At 41.0% G+C, this 14,086-nt stretch overlaps 1 protein-coding gene across 1 annotated transcript; it reads left to right on the top strand.

Annotated features, from left to right (window-relative positions):
- Nucleotides 1-9,622: 9,622 nt before the first annotated feature.
- Nucleotides 9,623-13,150, top strand: LOC147235738 (high choriolytic enzyme 1-like). Its single transcript, XM_086139758.1, has 9 exons — nt 9,623-9,660; nt 9,785-9,856; nt 9,976-10,003; nt 10,118-10,168; nt 10,476-10,610; nt 10,839-10,959; nt 11,062-11,240; nt 11,855-11,936; nt 12,196-13,150. Exons 2-9 carry the CDS (start codon nt 9,800-9,802, stop codon nt 12,326-12,328), a joined length of 786 nt encoding a protein of 261 aa, XP_085995884.1. The 5' UTR covers nt 9,623-9,660; nt 9,785-9,799; the 3' UTR covers nt 12,329-13,150.
- The last annotated feature ends 936 nt before the right edge of the window (nt 13,151-14,086 follow it).

The following is a 14,086-nucleotide window of genomic DNA, read 5'->3' as shown; positions in this document are numbered from 1 at the left end:
CAACCGCGTCTACAGATTGCCAGCCGCCTCTCGTCCCCGGTGGTGCAGCCCCCTCACTGCCGCTGGTGACCGCAAATCCATCAAGGGTCCGATCCATTTCTCATCAGAACTGGCCCTACCGTTCCCAGATCCCAGCTCATTAGGAGAGGCAAGTATTGTTATCTGGGCAAGCATGAGTCATTAGTCAGTGCTATGTTAGTGTTGTAACTGCTGTTTTCCTGTCGTGCCTTGGGTTATCACCGTAGTTCCATGCCATCCCTATTGTTACCTTACTAACTTACCGTTGTTGCTGCTCATCTAAGTTTCTCTGCTTTCCTTTCTTTTCCTAACACAAACTTTCTTTTCCTCTCACTTCCATGCACTTTTACACTTGACATTATCTATTGGCATCCCATTCATTCTTTCATGCCCTCTGGCCCCATTCCCATATTAGCACCACGTGGCAGCCTTTTAACTACAAGCACCGCAGAAAAAACATTTCTGCATACCAGTTCTGCATTCAGAACACCATTTTGTAGTTTTCCGAGGCACTGCCATTTTTGTAATCCTTCAACACACACACACACCTGTATTTCGTATTGTTAAATAAACTTTATTCTATTTTAAAAGGGGAGTTTCTTGGTATTTTGTATGTGAATATTGTTACCAGACTGAGTGACAGGGCCACCGCTTGAACTTTATTAATCTCTATTAATCTAAAATACCATTATTGTTAAATTTTGGCATTTTTAGATAAATACCCATTTCTTGAGACTGTGTTCCACAGATTTGCTGGTGGTGCCCCAAACAAAGGTTGGTACCATTATTGAGTTAATGTTATTCCAAGAACTTTGATTGAAAACTCATAATCATCATTGATAATTTTTAGTTTTTATTCATAACTAATTCTAGCTCCACTCATGCGTCACAAATGGTGCCCCGTTCAAGGCTAGAGTAAAACAGTGCTCAACAGTTCCCTTTCTCTTGGACTCACCACCCATAGGAGGCGCCATGGGGGTGGACTGCGATGTGAGCTGGGTGGCGGCGCCAGAGTGGAGGACCTCCGCAGCTGTAGAGCCTGGTTCTAGGAACATTAAATGTCACCTCTCTAGAGGGGAAGGAGCCTGAGATAGTGCAGGAGGGAAAGAGGTTCTGACTAGATACAGGAGGACTCAACTCGATGCACGGTTCTGACTATGGTGTGTTCCTATGCATCCAACTGCAATTCAGATTACCCATCCTTTTCGGGGGCGCTGGAGGGACTGCTACAAAGCACTTCCATCTCATCCTACTGCAGGACCTCAACACTCATGTACAGAGGTCTGAACACGAGCGGTGTTCTGTTTCTCGACTTCCCTGCTCATCATAAACTGTCCATACTGAACACGATATTCAGACATAAAAATGTGCACAGGTGCACCAGGCACCAGCACATCTTCAGCTGCAGTTCAGTGATCGACTTTATGGCCGTATCATCAGACTTGAGACCGCGCGTTCTGGACACTCTGGCGAAGAGAGGGGCAGGGCTGTCAACTGATCACTCCCTGGTGGTGAGCTTGCTCCAACGGGGACAGCTACACATATTATTGCCGTTTTGATCAATATTTGTACCAGCTACATCTTCTTCCTCTCCTTTTGGCTTTTCCTTTCAGGGGTCGCCACAGCCCTCTTCCATCTAACCCTACCCTCCTCTCGCACACCAACTAACTTCATATTCTCTCTCACTACGTCCATAAATCTTCTCTTTGGTCTTCCTCGAGACCTCCTGCCTCTGCTGATTCCAGCATCTGTCTACCTATATATTCACTATCCCTCCTCGGTACATGACCGAACCATCCCAGTCTGGCTTCTCTGACCGTCTCTCCATAACATCTAACATGTGCGGTTCCTCTGATAAACTCATTCCTGATCCTGTCCATCCTCGTCACTCCCAAAGAGAACCTTAGCATCTTCATCTCTGCATCATGGTTTTACCTCGTACCTATTGATTGATTATTTTTAACAATCCCAGAGTTACAAAACTCTCCAGCAATAAGGTTGTTTTTTTGGTGGTTCTTCTTTCAGAAGTATCAAATATATTCAATATTTTCTATAGCTGATAAATGACCCATAAATGTGACTTTTATTAAACCAAGCAACACAAAATAAAAGTGTATATTTTTATTTTACCCAAATATCCTTATCTTGTCTTTATAAATCTGCAAAGTATGACAAATCATCATAATGATCCCAAAACAATCAAGAAATCTAAAACCAAGAAAGAAAAACTCCAGTGCTTTCTTAGGTTTTCCAACCTTTATCGATGGAAAATTCAGAAATGCAGTGTGACCATTGGCCCATGGACTTCCCTACTCTGAAATAAGCCCAAGATCCTCGTTTGGACCTCAGACTGGACTCCCTCCACCAGACCCACTCTCCTCCAACCTTGTGCGTACTACTCGTGAAAACTTCGTAAGGCAGAACAAAATTGGTCATTTAAGTGGCCCAAGAGGAATCAGAATCAGAATTCTGATTTCTCTCAGGCCATGGCATGGAATGGCACCACTGGCTTGAAGGAGCCACTCACCCTTTTGTTGTTCTAACAGATCAGAAAAATGTAGACTACCCTAGGTCTATTCAGTAGTATTCAGTATTCACTCATATTCAATATTCAATAATACCTAATAATAGCTGATCCCTCTTTATACCCTCTTTATAAATCTGCAAACTATGGCATGCAAATCATCATAATGATTGCAAATCATTAAGAAATCATCTAAAACCAAGAGAGGAATTACATAAGAATTCAAAAAAAGGTATGTAAGTCTTGAACAAATTGCCTTTAAAAATGGCCATAGTTAGTTTGTTGCTGTCGCACGAAATTTACCAAACTTCAACAATTAATCTATCAACAATAACACCTTAAAGATTGGGCATGCCTGGCAATAAGGGACCAAAGTTTCTCTGCATAACTAATGATCTATATAACATATTGAAAATGTCAGCTCTGTAACACTATCAGATCTGCACTGTTCTAATGCCTGTTTTCAGATTTTCAGATACAAGTGAAATAATATTAATCCCTGGCTAATTAAGTATTACATGAACTATCAGTCATGGAATTTTTCATCCATCCATCCTCTGCCGCTTGTTTATCTGGGGTTGAGGTCATCTGGGTAGCAGCCTCAGTAAAAAAGGCTCAGAATTCTCTTTCCACATTCACTTAGTCAAGCTTTTCCATACCTATCCAATTTCTAATATGCAAAAATCACATTAACCAGGTTGAATAAACACTTTAAATGTTCTATTTTTTCTTCGGGTAGACAGCTGACTGCACCCCCCCCAACACACACACACACACACACACACGGGATAAAAGAATGAGGTTTGTCACTTTCCCAAATGCTGTTTCTGCGCTGTGATGTACTCTAAATCCTGACAGAAATCTTCTGATATATTATTACCCCAGAGAGACTCACACAGCTGGTTGGCAACTGCTTTCTCCAACATCTAAGAGAGGAGCATTTCTTTGCTGTGTTTACATCTGAATGCAAAACAGTATACTTGTACAGAGAAACAAATTTCCAGACTGTAAATATGACAATAAATGCTTTAAATCTTGAATCTTAAACACAGACAAATTAATCCAATAACTATCAGTCCCATCAGAGTTTGGAGTGTGCATGGATTTTATCATACAGACTTGTGCACAGGGGATATTGTCATGAAAATCTCCATGTGGCAATGAAAATTCTTAGAAAGATACATTGTCTTGCATTTAACCAAAATTATGTGCACAGAGAGTTCACACTGTGAGTAATGTGCAAAGGAATGAAGAGCATTAAAAAAAATTATCAAACAAAGAAAAACAAAAGCTGGGCTATTCAGTACCTTAAAGTGATGTAGAGACTTGGAGGGATAAGATCAAGGTAGGAAAAATTATGTAGTGAGTTACATTGAGTGATCCAAAATATCCAAAGAGGAGAGAGAATAATAATTGATGCACACCTCATTGGACATGTTGGTGCAGCAAAATAGAGGTGATGAAGAAGTGATGGGCAAATTTGACATCCAGGATAGGAACACAGAGGGACAGATTGTGGTAGACTTTGGAAAAAAGAGGGAAATGGCTATGGTGAGTGCTTCCTTCCAGAAGCAGCAGGAACATAGGGAAACTAATGACAGTGAATGCAGGAGCATGCAGGTAGACTACATCACATATGGCAATATAATCTGAAGGAGATCAGTGACCGCAAAGTAGTGGTAACTGAGTGTATCCAAACAGCACAGGATGACTGGTGACAAGAAAGATAAAGAGGAGAAAGGCAGAGCGGCGGACAAAGTTCAGTAAGCATAAAAGGGAGGAGTGTTGTATGGTTTTCAGGGAGGAGTTGGGGAGTCAGGGAAAATTTCAAGGTGACTGAACAACAGCTAATGTTATGTGGAGACAGATGTGAGAGTAGGATAGTGATGATATTATTAGAAAAATGCTGAGGTTGGTACTGCCAACCAGGGAGACCGACAAGAGGGTTTATGGATGTAATGAAAGAGCACATGAAGTTCATTGATGCACGAGAAGAGGGTAAAGAGAATAGGGTTAGACATAACGAGTTGATTTGCTGTGATTACCTCTGCAGAGAAAAACCAAAAGAAAAAGAAGAGTTACTGTGATATCAGTTTAAAATGCAAAGGGACCCAGCAACCCATCAGTCATAAGCCTGTTTTTCAAAATTGTCTATCACCAATGCCAAAATTGTGTATAATATATACTAGCACAAGGACGAATAAACATGCTTGGTAGCTATTTGTACCGCGCTTGGAGTACTTGCATAGTCACTTCTTTAAGCTTATTATGAATTAAAATACCTGACAATGTAATGTCATTACCTCACCACCTCAGGAATTACCAGGTGTCATTACCTTGCCACCTCAGCAGCCCATCAGTCACAAGGCTGTTTTTCTCAATTGTCTATCACCACTGCAATTGTACTTATAATATACTAGCACAAGTACAAATAAACATGTGTGGTAGCAAAAAAGTTTTTAAATTTGTACCACCCCCAGAGTACTCGCATAGTCACTTCCTTAAGCTAAGTATTAATAAAAATACCTGACAATTTAACGTCATCACCTTACAACCTCAGGAATTTACAGTATGCCTGTGATGGAAAAAAAACAAACATCAGAAGCCACGCATGTCAACACACAGTGTCCTTAAAAGCAGACAAAAACCCTGCTGCCATCAGTGGATAAAGGAGATGGGACTGAACCTTTCACAGGGTTCTCAAGATAAGACAGATAATTAAGAGAGAAAAATGCTGCTGTGTATGGGAACCAATGGTGTTCTGTCGGTAGTTCATATGGTATGTTATTTCATTTAAGCACAACATATTTGTCAAGTGACTTGATTTCCATAATGGTGTTGGATTACAGAAAAACAACACAATCATAACAAGAAACCTGTTTTTCCTGTATTATGGTAATGAATGACACATGTACTGGTTCAGACACTTGATAATTCATGTTCTGTAAAGGTTCCTGTTAAAGAAATAGTTTTAAGATGACTGAAGGGAACTCTTTAAATAATCAAGGATCATGCTCTTTAATAAATGCATAGGTAATGCGGACACGTCAGCATGCTGTTGATAGCTGTCACAGGCATGAAAGAAGTGGGCACATAGTCCCTGCAGGGCCAGTGGAGAACGAATTTCCAACAACAGCATTCAGTCAGGGACCGGGAAGGACTCAGAACATTTGAATAACAGGTGAAGCACACAGAAGGGGGGACATGTGGGGGCTGTAACAGTGATCCAAAGTTGGGTAGACACATCTTTTCTCCACATTGTTATTGAAATCTGAATTGGATCCTCTGTTTTAAGGAAGGGACTTTGATCTGCAAAGCATCGCTTGCACTGTGAACCTTGGAGTGACGAAGAGACTGGGAAGAATAAGACGGAGGTAGGAAAAATTCTTGAATTCTTTACTAAAGATGAAATGATGCAGAATGTCCACAGAGGTGAGAGTAATAATTGATGCCCACTTCAATGGACATGTTGGTGCATGTAAAAGAGGTGATGAAGAAGTGATGGCCAGGTTTGGTATCCACGCCAGGAACATGGAGGGAAAGATCATGATCGACTTTGCAAAAAGTCCCTTCAGAACTCGGAATATGTAGGTTAACTACATCTCGTATAGACAATGTAATCTGAAGGAGATCAGTGACCACAAAGCAGTGGTAGGCAAGAGTGTGGCGAGACAACATAAGATGGTTTTTTTTGTACAGTCAGTACGGAAGCTGCCGCACCCTCTTGCTGGTTATGGAACAGAAGAGAGGAATTAAGCTGGAAGCCAGGAAGTAATTTGACCACCACTGCTTAACACAAAGTCACATGCGCAGGTTATTGCATCATATCTGTACCTACATAGGACACTTACTTAAACAGTTGTGCTTTCAAGCATTAAACTATGGAGGGCTAGCAAAGTACCAACTTCCAGAGCCAAGGATGCTGGGAAGACTCTCCTCCAAGTCCCCTCACAACAGGTCACAATATGTAAGTAATATTCAACTCCTTACCATCATTTTTCTTTTGTAAATGAAATGGCTTTACCTCATAGCATGAGGGTTTGGGGACAGCACATGTTTACCATTCAGCTGTATCCCCTTTTTTCATGACACTCTTTATTTTTGAGGTTGTCCAGATAACAGAGCACGCAGTGCATGCAGTATTTCACAACAAACAACCTTTTTCTATTTGTAATACAAAGCAACATTTCTGAAAAATACAATGTCTGGTCATGGGTCAGCAACCTTCAATGCTGAAAGAGCCATCTGAACATTCTTTTCACACAGAAAAGAAAACATTTCTTTACGTACCCCTCCCAAAGTTTTTTTTAAACTACTGCTCAAAACAGAGTGAAACCTATCTCCAGTTTCACAGCATTCTATACATATTTTTTTAACTATTGGTCTTTGACAGTTACTTTTTGGCACGACAGGGATATATTCAGAAGTGAGCTCATAACACTTGTTTACCATACGATAAAGAGTGATGTGATCCTATGATTGTCACAGTGCGGGGGGGGCAGACTCGAGCAGGGGACCACACCTCAGGGCAGAAATCTGGATGGAAAGCGCTTTACTGCATTGAAACAGCAGGTTGGGTGCCGCTGGTAAGCCCCTGGCCCCGAGACAGAGTTGCACAGGGCTGGGTCTCACCAGGACAGGTGGCAGACGGGACGGGGCGCAGGCAGGACGGGTTGCAGAGGTTACACCGGCCAACTAGATACCTGGGTCCAGCCGTAACGAGGTAGGGGTCCGGTCGTGGGGGCAGTGCCACAGTAGTCTGAGAGCCACAATCCCCCAGCGCCAGGCAGAGCGTGCCGCTGCCCTTTATAGGGATCTTCATTAGCGGCATCTGCTGCAGCTGGCGCCGATTGCAAATTGGGATCAGGTGTGATACCCTGACAATGATGCAAGGTTGGTTTGCACGTTACTTTAGTCTGTATTCAGATCCTTTGATGTACGGAAGAGACGTGCATTGTTGTATAGATATTTGACAGTTTTCCAGTAATGATGTCAATTTCAGTTTTAACAAAAATGTATCACACCATCACATGATTAATCACATATGTATGCTGAAAATAGTATCAGTAAGCGGAGGAGATGTTTCCTAGCTTATCCGGTCACAGTCTTTGAAAAGGAAGCCATCCATCCATCCATCTTTTGCTGCTTATCCAGGTTCAGGCGGTTGGAACAGCAGCTGGAGCAGAGAGGCCCAGACTTCCCTCTTACTGGCCACTTGGTCCAGTTCTTCTGGGGGATCCTGAGGCTTTTCAAGGCCAGCCTAGAGACGTAGTCTCTCCAACACATTCCTGGGGCCTACTCCTGGATGGACATGTCTGGAACACCTCACCAGGGAGATGTCAGGAGGCATCCTGATCTGATGCCCAAGCCACCTCATCTGGCTTCTCTCCAGGTAGAGGAGCAAAAACTCTTCTCTGAGCTTGACCGGATGGCCAAACTCCTCACCCAATCACTAAAGGAGAGCCCAGACACACTGAAGACAAAACTCATTTAAGCCGATTGGTTTCATGACCTTGCTCTTTCAGTCACGACCCACAGCTTGTGACCATAGGCGGGGTTGGTACATAGATAGAAGGGTAAATTATGAGCTTCGCTTTTTGGCTCAGTTCCCTCTTCACCAACACAGACCAGCACTAATGGAACAACTAAAGGAACCCTGCACTTATCCGCCTGCTCTTGCTCCATCCATCCCTCACTCGTGAGCAAGATCCCGAGCAGTTTTCCCTCTAAATTGCTCGCTTGTGCAATCGTGCACTGCTCCAGCATTCTCTGCACAGAGCAAATCTATGAAGTGCATCAAATAAAATCCAAGCTGAACTGTAAATAAAATATATGTTTTCAATTTATTTATATTTCAGCTTTGCTGGATACGGAGAACGCTGGAGTAGTGCATAATTGCGCAAATGCGCAGTTTAGCAGGAATATTGATCCCGAGGTACCTGACCTCCTCCAGTGTGGGGCATGATCTCTGCCTCAACCCAAAAGGGGCACTCCTCCTTTTTCCAGCTGATAACCATGGTCTTGGATTTGGAGGTGCTTATCTTTATTCTGTCTGCTTCACATTCTGCTGCAAACAGCTTTGGACTAAAGCTGGAGACCACACTCCTATGAACCCAACAGAACCATCTGCAAAAAGCAGCGACCCAGTCCTGAGGCCATATAACTAGATCCCCTCAGCACCCTGGCAGTGCCTACAATTTCTGTCCCTCAAAGATACAAACAGAAAAGGGCAGCCTTTTGGGCTTGGGGTATCTGACTTACAATCAGCAATGCAAAACCTGGCTCTGACACTGATCATAGAATGACCAAAAAAGACTGTATTTAAGGGTTTGGTACCCCATACTCCTGAAGCACCCTCACAGGATTCCCCACGGGACACAGTTGAATGTCTTCAACGTGTCCGCGGAACACATATACAAGGACTCTGCTGAGAGTATAGAGCTGGTCCACCGTTCCAAAAACCACACTACTCCTTCTGGATCCGTTGGACCCTCCTTTCCAGCGCCCCTGAGTAGACTTCCAGGGAGCTTGAGGAGTGTGATCTGCCCGTAGTTGGAGCACAACCCCCTTTTTAAAGAAGGGGATCACCACCCCCGTCTTCCAATCCAGCGGAAATAACTACGCCTTCCACGCAATATTGCAGAGGCACGTCAGCTCGGAAAGCCCTACAACATCCCTTAAGGACTTTAGGGCAGATCTCATCCAACCCCAGGGTTCTGTCCCTGAGGAGCTTTTAGACTACCTCAACAACTTCAGCCCCAGTTATTGGAGAGTCTGCCCAAAAGTCCCCCAACTCTGCTTCCTCATTGGAGGGTGTGCCATTGGGATAGGAAGTATTCCTTCTACCAATCCACATTATCTCAAGTCGAGGTCAGCACCCCTCCATTCCCACTGTTCATAGTCTGCTGCTTTCCCCCTTAGCTGCCTGATGGTGGACTAAAATCCGGTCCACCGTCCGGAAGACATTCTCCATGGCCTCTGTCAACTCCTCCCATGACTACCTGGAATTTGCTTGTCATCTGAAAACGCTTACGCAACATCTGACACACCTAACTTGGGCTACTGATAAATAGTGATGTGTTGGACATCTCTGGCAGACATCAACTGACCTGAGACAGGTAAATTGAACTCAACTACTCAATGAACAATTATGATTTTATGATTTACTAAATGTATAATATTAAATAATCATGATAACTTGAATTGTATGCTCTTGGTTTCATTTCTATATCTAAAATTTAGCAGAAGACTACCATCATGAGATCAGTCCACCTTATCGTGCTCGTGAGCACGACAGTAATGGCCATTGCTTTGGTAAGACTTGACTTAATACTGATTAATGTACAGCATTCCAGATTTCTATCCTGGTACTGTTTTCTTTTTCCAGGACTTTGGTTTCCCGTGTCATACTTTAAATCATGTTTATATTTCAGGTGACAAAAGCTGATGAAGATGAAAACGGTCAGTTAAACCATTAATGTTTTGTTTATATTGATGTTACAATTGATTTTATTCATTCTAAATTCATTGACCATCTAAATAATTGCATATCATTTTTTTTGTCTCTTTCTCCAGAAGGATCACTGACAGTCTTTGAAATCCTTCAAAAAGCAAATGCTAACTCAAGTAAGATTTATTAATAAATGTACATTAACAATTATTCTTTCAATATAAAAGGGATCTTTAAACTGTTTTTGGTGCCGTCTGTCAAATTTAAGGAGTTCTTACTTTGATAACAGTAATTTCAATACATGTGTACGATTATGATTATGATTATGACTGTGATTACAAAGTTTCACAAATTCTGACACATTTTGTTAAGTGACTGGCAAATTCATGTACAAATAATCTTAAACTCTATTGTTTAAAAGAGCACCATACTGTATTAACTTTGGAAATGTATTCTATCATGTAAAAATGTACTGTTGTGCAGCAATAAGGATGATCCAAGGTGACATTGTCCCAAACTTGAAGAGAAATGCTGATCCCTGCACAAGCAGTGGCTGCATGTGGCGGAAATCAAAACAGAATCAAGTGAGAGTGCCTTACAAACTCTCCACTGACTTCAGTAAGTCTCACTGTTACCTTAAAAAAACAACCGGTATCTTGTTGCATTGTGAATCAGGAAAGCTTAATTATAGACAATAGTGATTAGAGGTGTGTCTGAAAAGACACTTCACTTTATATTTCTCAGATGTTTTGAAGATATTTAGCTGATGTAGAGTTGACAAAATAATGTTCAAAATGTTCGATTTCGCAAGGACTTTTTACAAAACCTTAATGTTTGTTTCCGCAGCAAGAAGCCAACGGAAATTCATTCGAAAAATCCTTAAGGGCTTCCAAAAATCAACTTGCGTTCGCTTTGTGAAGAAAAAGTCAAAACACACAAATTATGTGAATATCGTTGCTTCTACCGGGTAGGAAAGCACACAAGTTAACGCACAAAAACACTCAGTGTGAGGAGAAAGAATGATATGTTGTCAAACCGTCTTCCTTGTGCGTATGTGTGTGTGTATCAGGTGCTGGTCCTACGTTGGCAGAATTGGTGGAAAACAGGATCTCTCCCTTCAGAGAAATGGGTGTTTGTATAAGAGCATAGTACAACACGAGGTTCTCCACGCTTTGGGCTTTCACCATGAGCATTCCCGGTCTGACAGAGATGATTATGTCATTGTCAACTTTGAAAACATCCTCGATGGTTGGTCCACCTAAACATTTAACTGCTATGTATTTCTTCAATTGCCCAATTATTTTAGGTTGACAAGATAATGAACATAGCAAAATGGTGTAGGTTCAGTATGCCTGTTTAAGTTTAGATGTGTCCTCAGCCGCATCATCAGCTGTCCTCATATAATAGTGTCTCTGATGCCATGAATTAATGCATTTTAGTTAATGACCATCCAATATCAATTAAGATGCTGACTTGAGGAACATGAATTATCAGTCAGTTACATACTGTATCTGAAAGTGCCTAGCTGGAAGTAAATTATCTGTTAAGCAAGTGAATAATAGCTGCTATAGAATGACAGCCTCTGTTGATGAGAGGAAAAACTAAAATATAATCAAATAAAAGAAGAATAGACAAAAATAAAAGCACTATGTAAAGTAGCACACTTATATAAGTATACAGCTTATATTATTATATATACTATAAATTTCATCACAGGAGCGAGTGACCGTCACATAAAAATGTAAAGCAATTATACTGCTTGCAGAGTCAAGAGCCCATCGCCTATATTTATTCAGAAGCTTCTCAGAGGCGCATTATGAAGTCAAGATAAAATATCAAATTTCTGCTCTCTCCATGTAAAGGGCTGGAAAATAACTTTCAGAAGTTGGATACTAACAACTTGAACACTCCATACGACTTCAACTCTGTCATGCAATACCCCAAGTAAGTGTTTGCCTTTCAGTTACCTGGATGTGACACAAGGAATTAGTTTATATATATATATATATATATATATAAATGGGGTATTTTAAAGAAAACTAATTCAGCTCTAGCAATGACATTTATTAAAAATTAAGTCAAAATTAAAGTCAAGATGAACTGAATAACATTCTATCATTGTTCATCAGTACCGCTGGGTGTGGGATGACTGCAAGAATTTAACCAATTTTCTTCTGACATTTCTGTTTGTTTCCTAACGCAGCAAAGGTTTTTCCAAAAATGGTCTGCCAACCCTCGTTGCCAAGAGCGATCCCAACCTTGTGCTTGGAACAGCGACAGAAATGAGTCAAAATGACTTTGACCGCATCAACGCACTTTATGGATGTAATTTGTGAAAAATGACCCGGTTGTGGTTATAGAAAATGGTTGACAAAATTTTTAATTGGTTCACATAAACAAAAAAGGTGTGATATAATCATTATATGTCATCATTATCATAATAATCGTTATGGTTTTATGTCTTTTTCTTCTTCTCCTTTCACCTTTTTCCCTCAGGGGTCACCACAGCCAATCAACGTTCTCTGTCTCATCAACTACCTTCATATTCTCTCTCATTACATCCATAAATCTTCTCTATGGTCTTCCTTGAGACTTCCTGCCTGGCAGCTCCCATTCCAGCATCCGTTTACCAATATATTCACACTCCCTCCCATGTACATGACCGAACCATCCCAGTCTGGCTTCTCTGACCTTCTCTCCAAAACTTCTAACATGTGCTGTTCCTCTGATAGACTCATTCCTGATCCTGTCCATCCTTGTCACTCCCAAAGAGAACCTTAGCATCTTCATCTCTGCATTATGGTTTTACCTCTTAGACAAATCATGGTGTAAATGTTAAATATGCATAAAAATGGATGATTCACCCCTTAAAAACAAAAACGGAACAAGATGCTTTGTCAAGTCATTTTCCATAAGTGTAAAAATCTGCTTATTGGTGGAAGAAATACTTTATGTGAAAAGGATTAATGTGATTCAAAGTAATGGCCTCCTATTGATTGATTATTTTTAACAATCCCAGGGTTACAAACCTTTTTCTGCCATAAGGGTGCTTTTTTTGGTGGTTCTTCTTTCAGATGTATCCAATATATTCAATAATATCTATATCTGATCAATGACTTATAAATGTAACTTTTATTAAACCAAGCAACACAAAAAAAGTGTGTATTTTTGTTGTTCTTTCATCGTTCTAACAGATCAGATGAATTTAGAATACCTTGGGTCTATTCCAGGGGTGGGCAAACCACGGCCCGCGGGCCACATCCGGCTCGTTGGTCTTTTTAATCCGGCCCGCCAAAGATCGATACAGAATTCATACTTGATTTGAATGATTGAATGATTGGATTAATGAATGTGGGAGCTCAAAAAGGAGATTGTTTCATTTTATTGAGCTACTTGAGAATTTTCCTGAGCTGAATCACACAGATTGGCTTTTGTGATTTAGCCTTTATTGTGGACACACATGAATGAGCTTGACGTGAAGCTACAAGGGAAAAAATAGTTTCTGCATGAAATGCAAGCAAACGTCAGAGGCTTCAAAACCGAGCTTGGTTTATTTCCAAAGCAAATGTCAGACAACGTTCAGACGAATGTCAGATGAGTCTGATATGTACTGTTAACAAATGCGTTGGTTTGTTTTTTATATATATGTATATCTTGTGTTGACCTGGCCCACCTGTCAAATTTTAAAAGTCAATGCGGCCAACCAGGGAGACCGAGACAAGATGGTTTATGGATGCAACGAAAGACCACATGATGCACGAGAAGAGGGTAAAGAGAATAGGGTTAGACGGACGAAGTCGATTTGTTGTGATTACCACTGAAGAGAACAACCAAAAGAAAAAGAGGAGTTACTGTGATATCAGTTTAAAATGCAAAAGGACCCAGCAACCCATCAGTCACAAACCGTTTTTTCAAAATTGTCTATCACCAATGTCAAATTGTATATAATATATCCTAACACAAGGACGAATAAACATGCTTGGTAGCTATTTGTACCACGCTTGGAGTACTCGCATAATCACTTCTTTAAGCTTAGTATTAATTAAAATACCTGACAGTGGAATGTCATTACCTTAGAACCTCAGGAATTTACA

The sequence above is a fragment of the Fistularia commersonii genome, chromosome 3 (assembly GCF_037954325.1).
Source record: "Fistularia commersonii isolate RoL2024-O1a breed Wild chromosome 3, RoL_Fcom_v1.0, whole genome shotgun sequence".
Classification (NCBI taxonomy): Eukaryota; Metazoa; Chordata; class Actinopteri; order Syngnathiformes; family Fistulariidae; genus Fistularia; species Fistularia commersonii.
The sequence above is the reverse complement of the archived record's forward strand: the minus strand, read 5'-3'. Positions and strand labels throughout refer to the sequence as shown.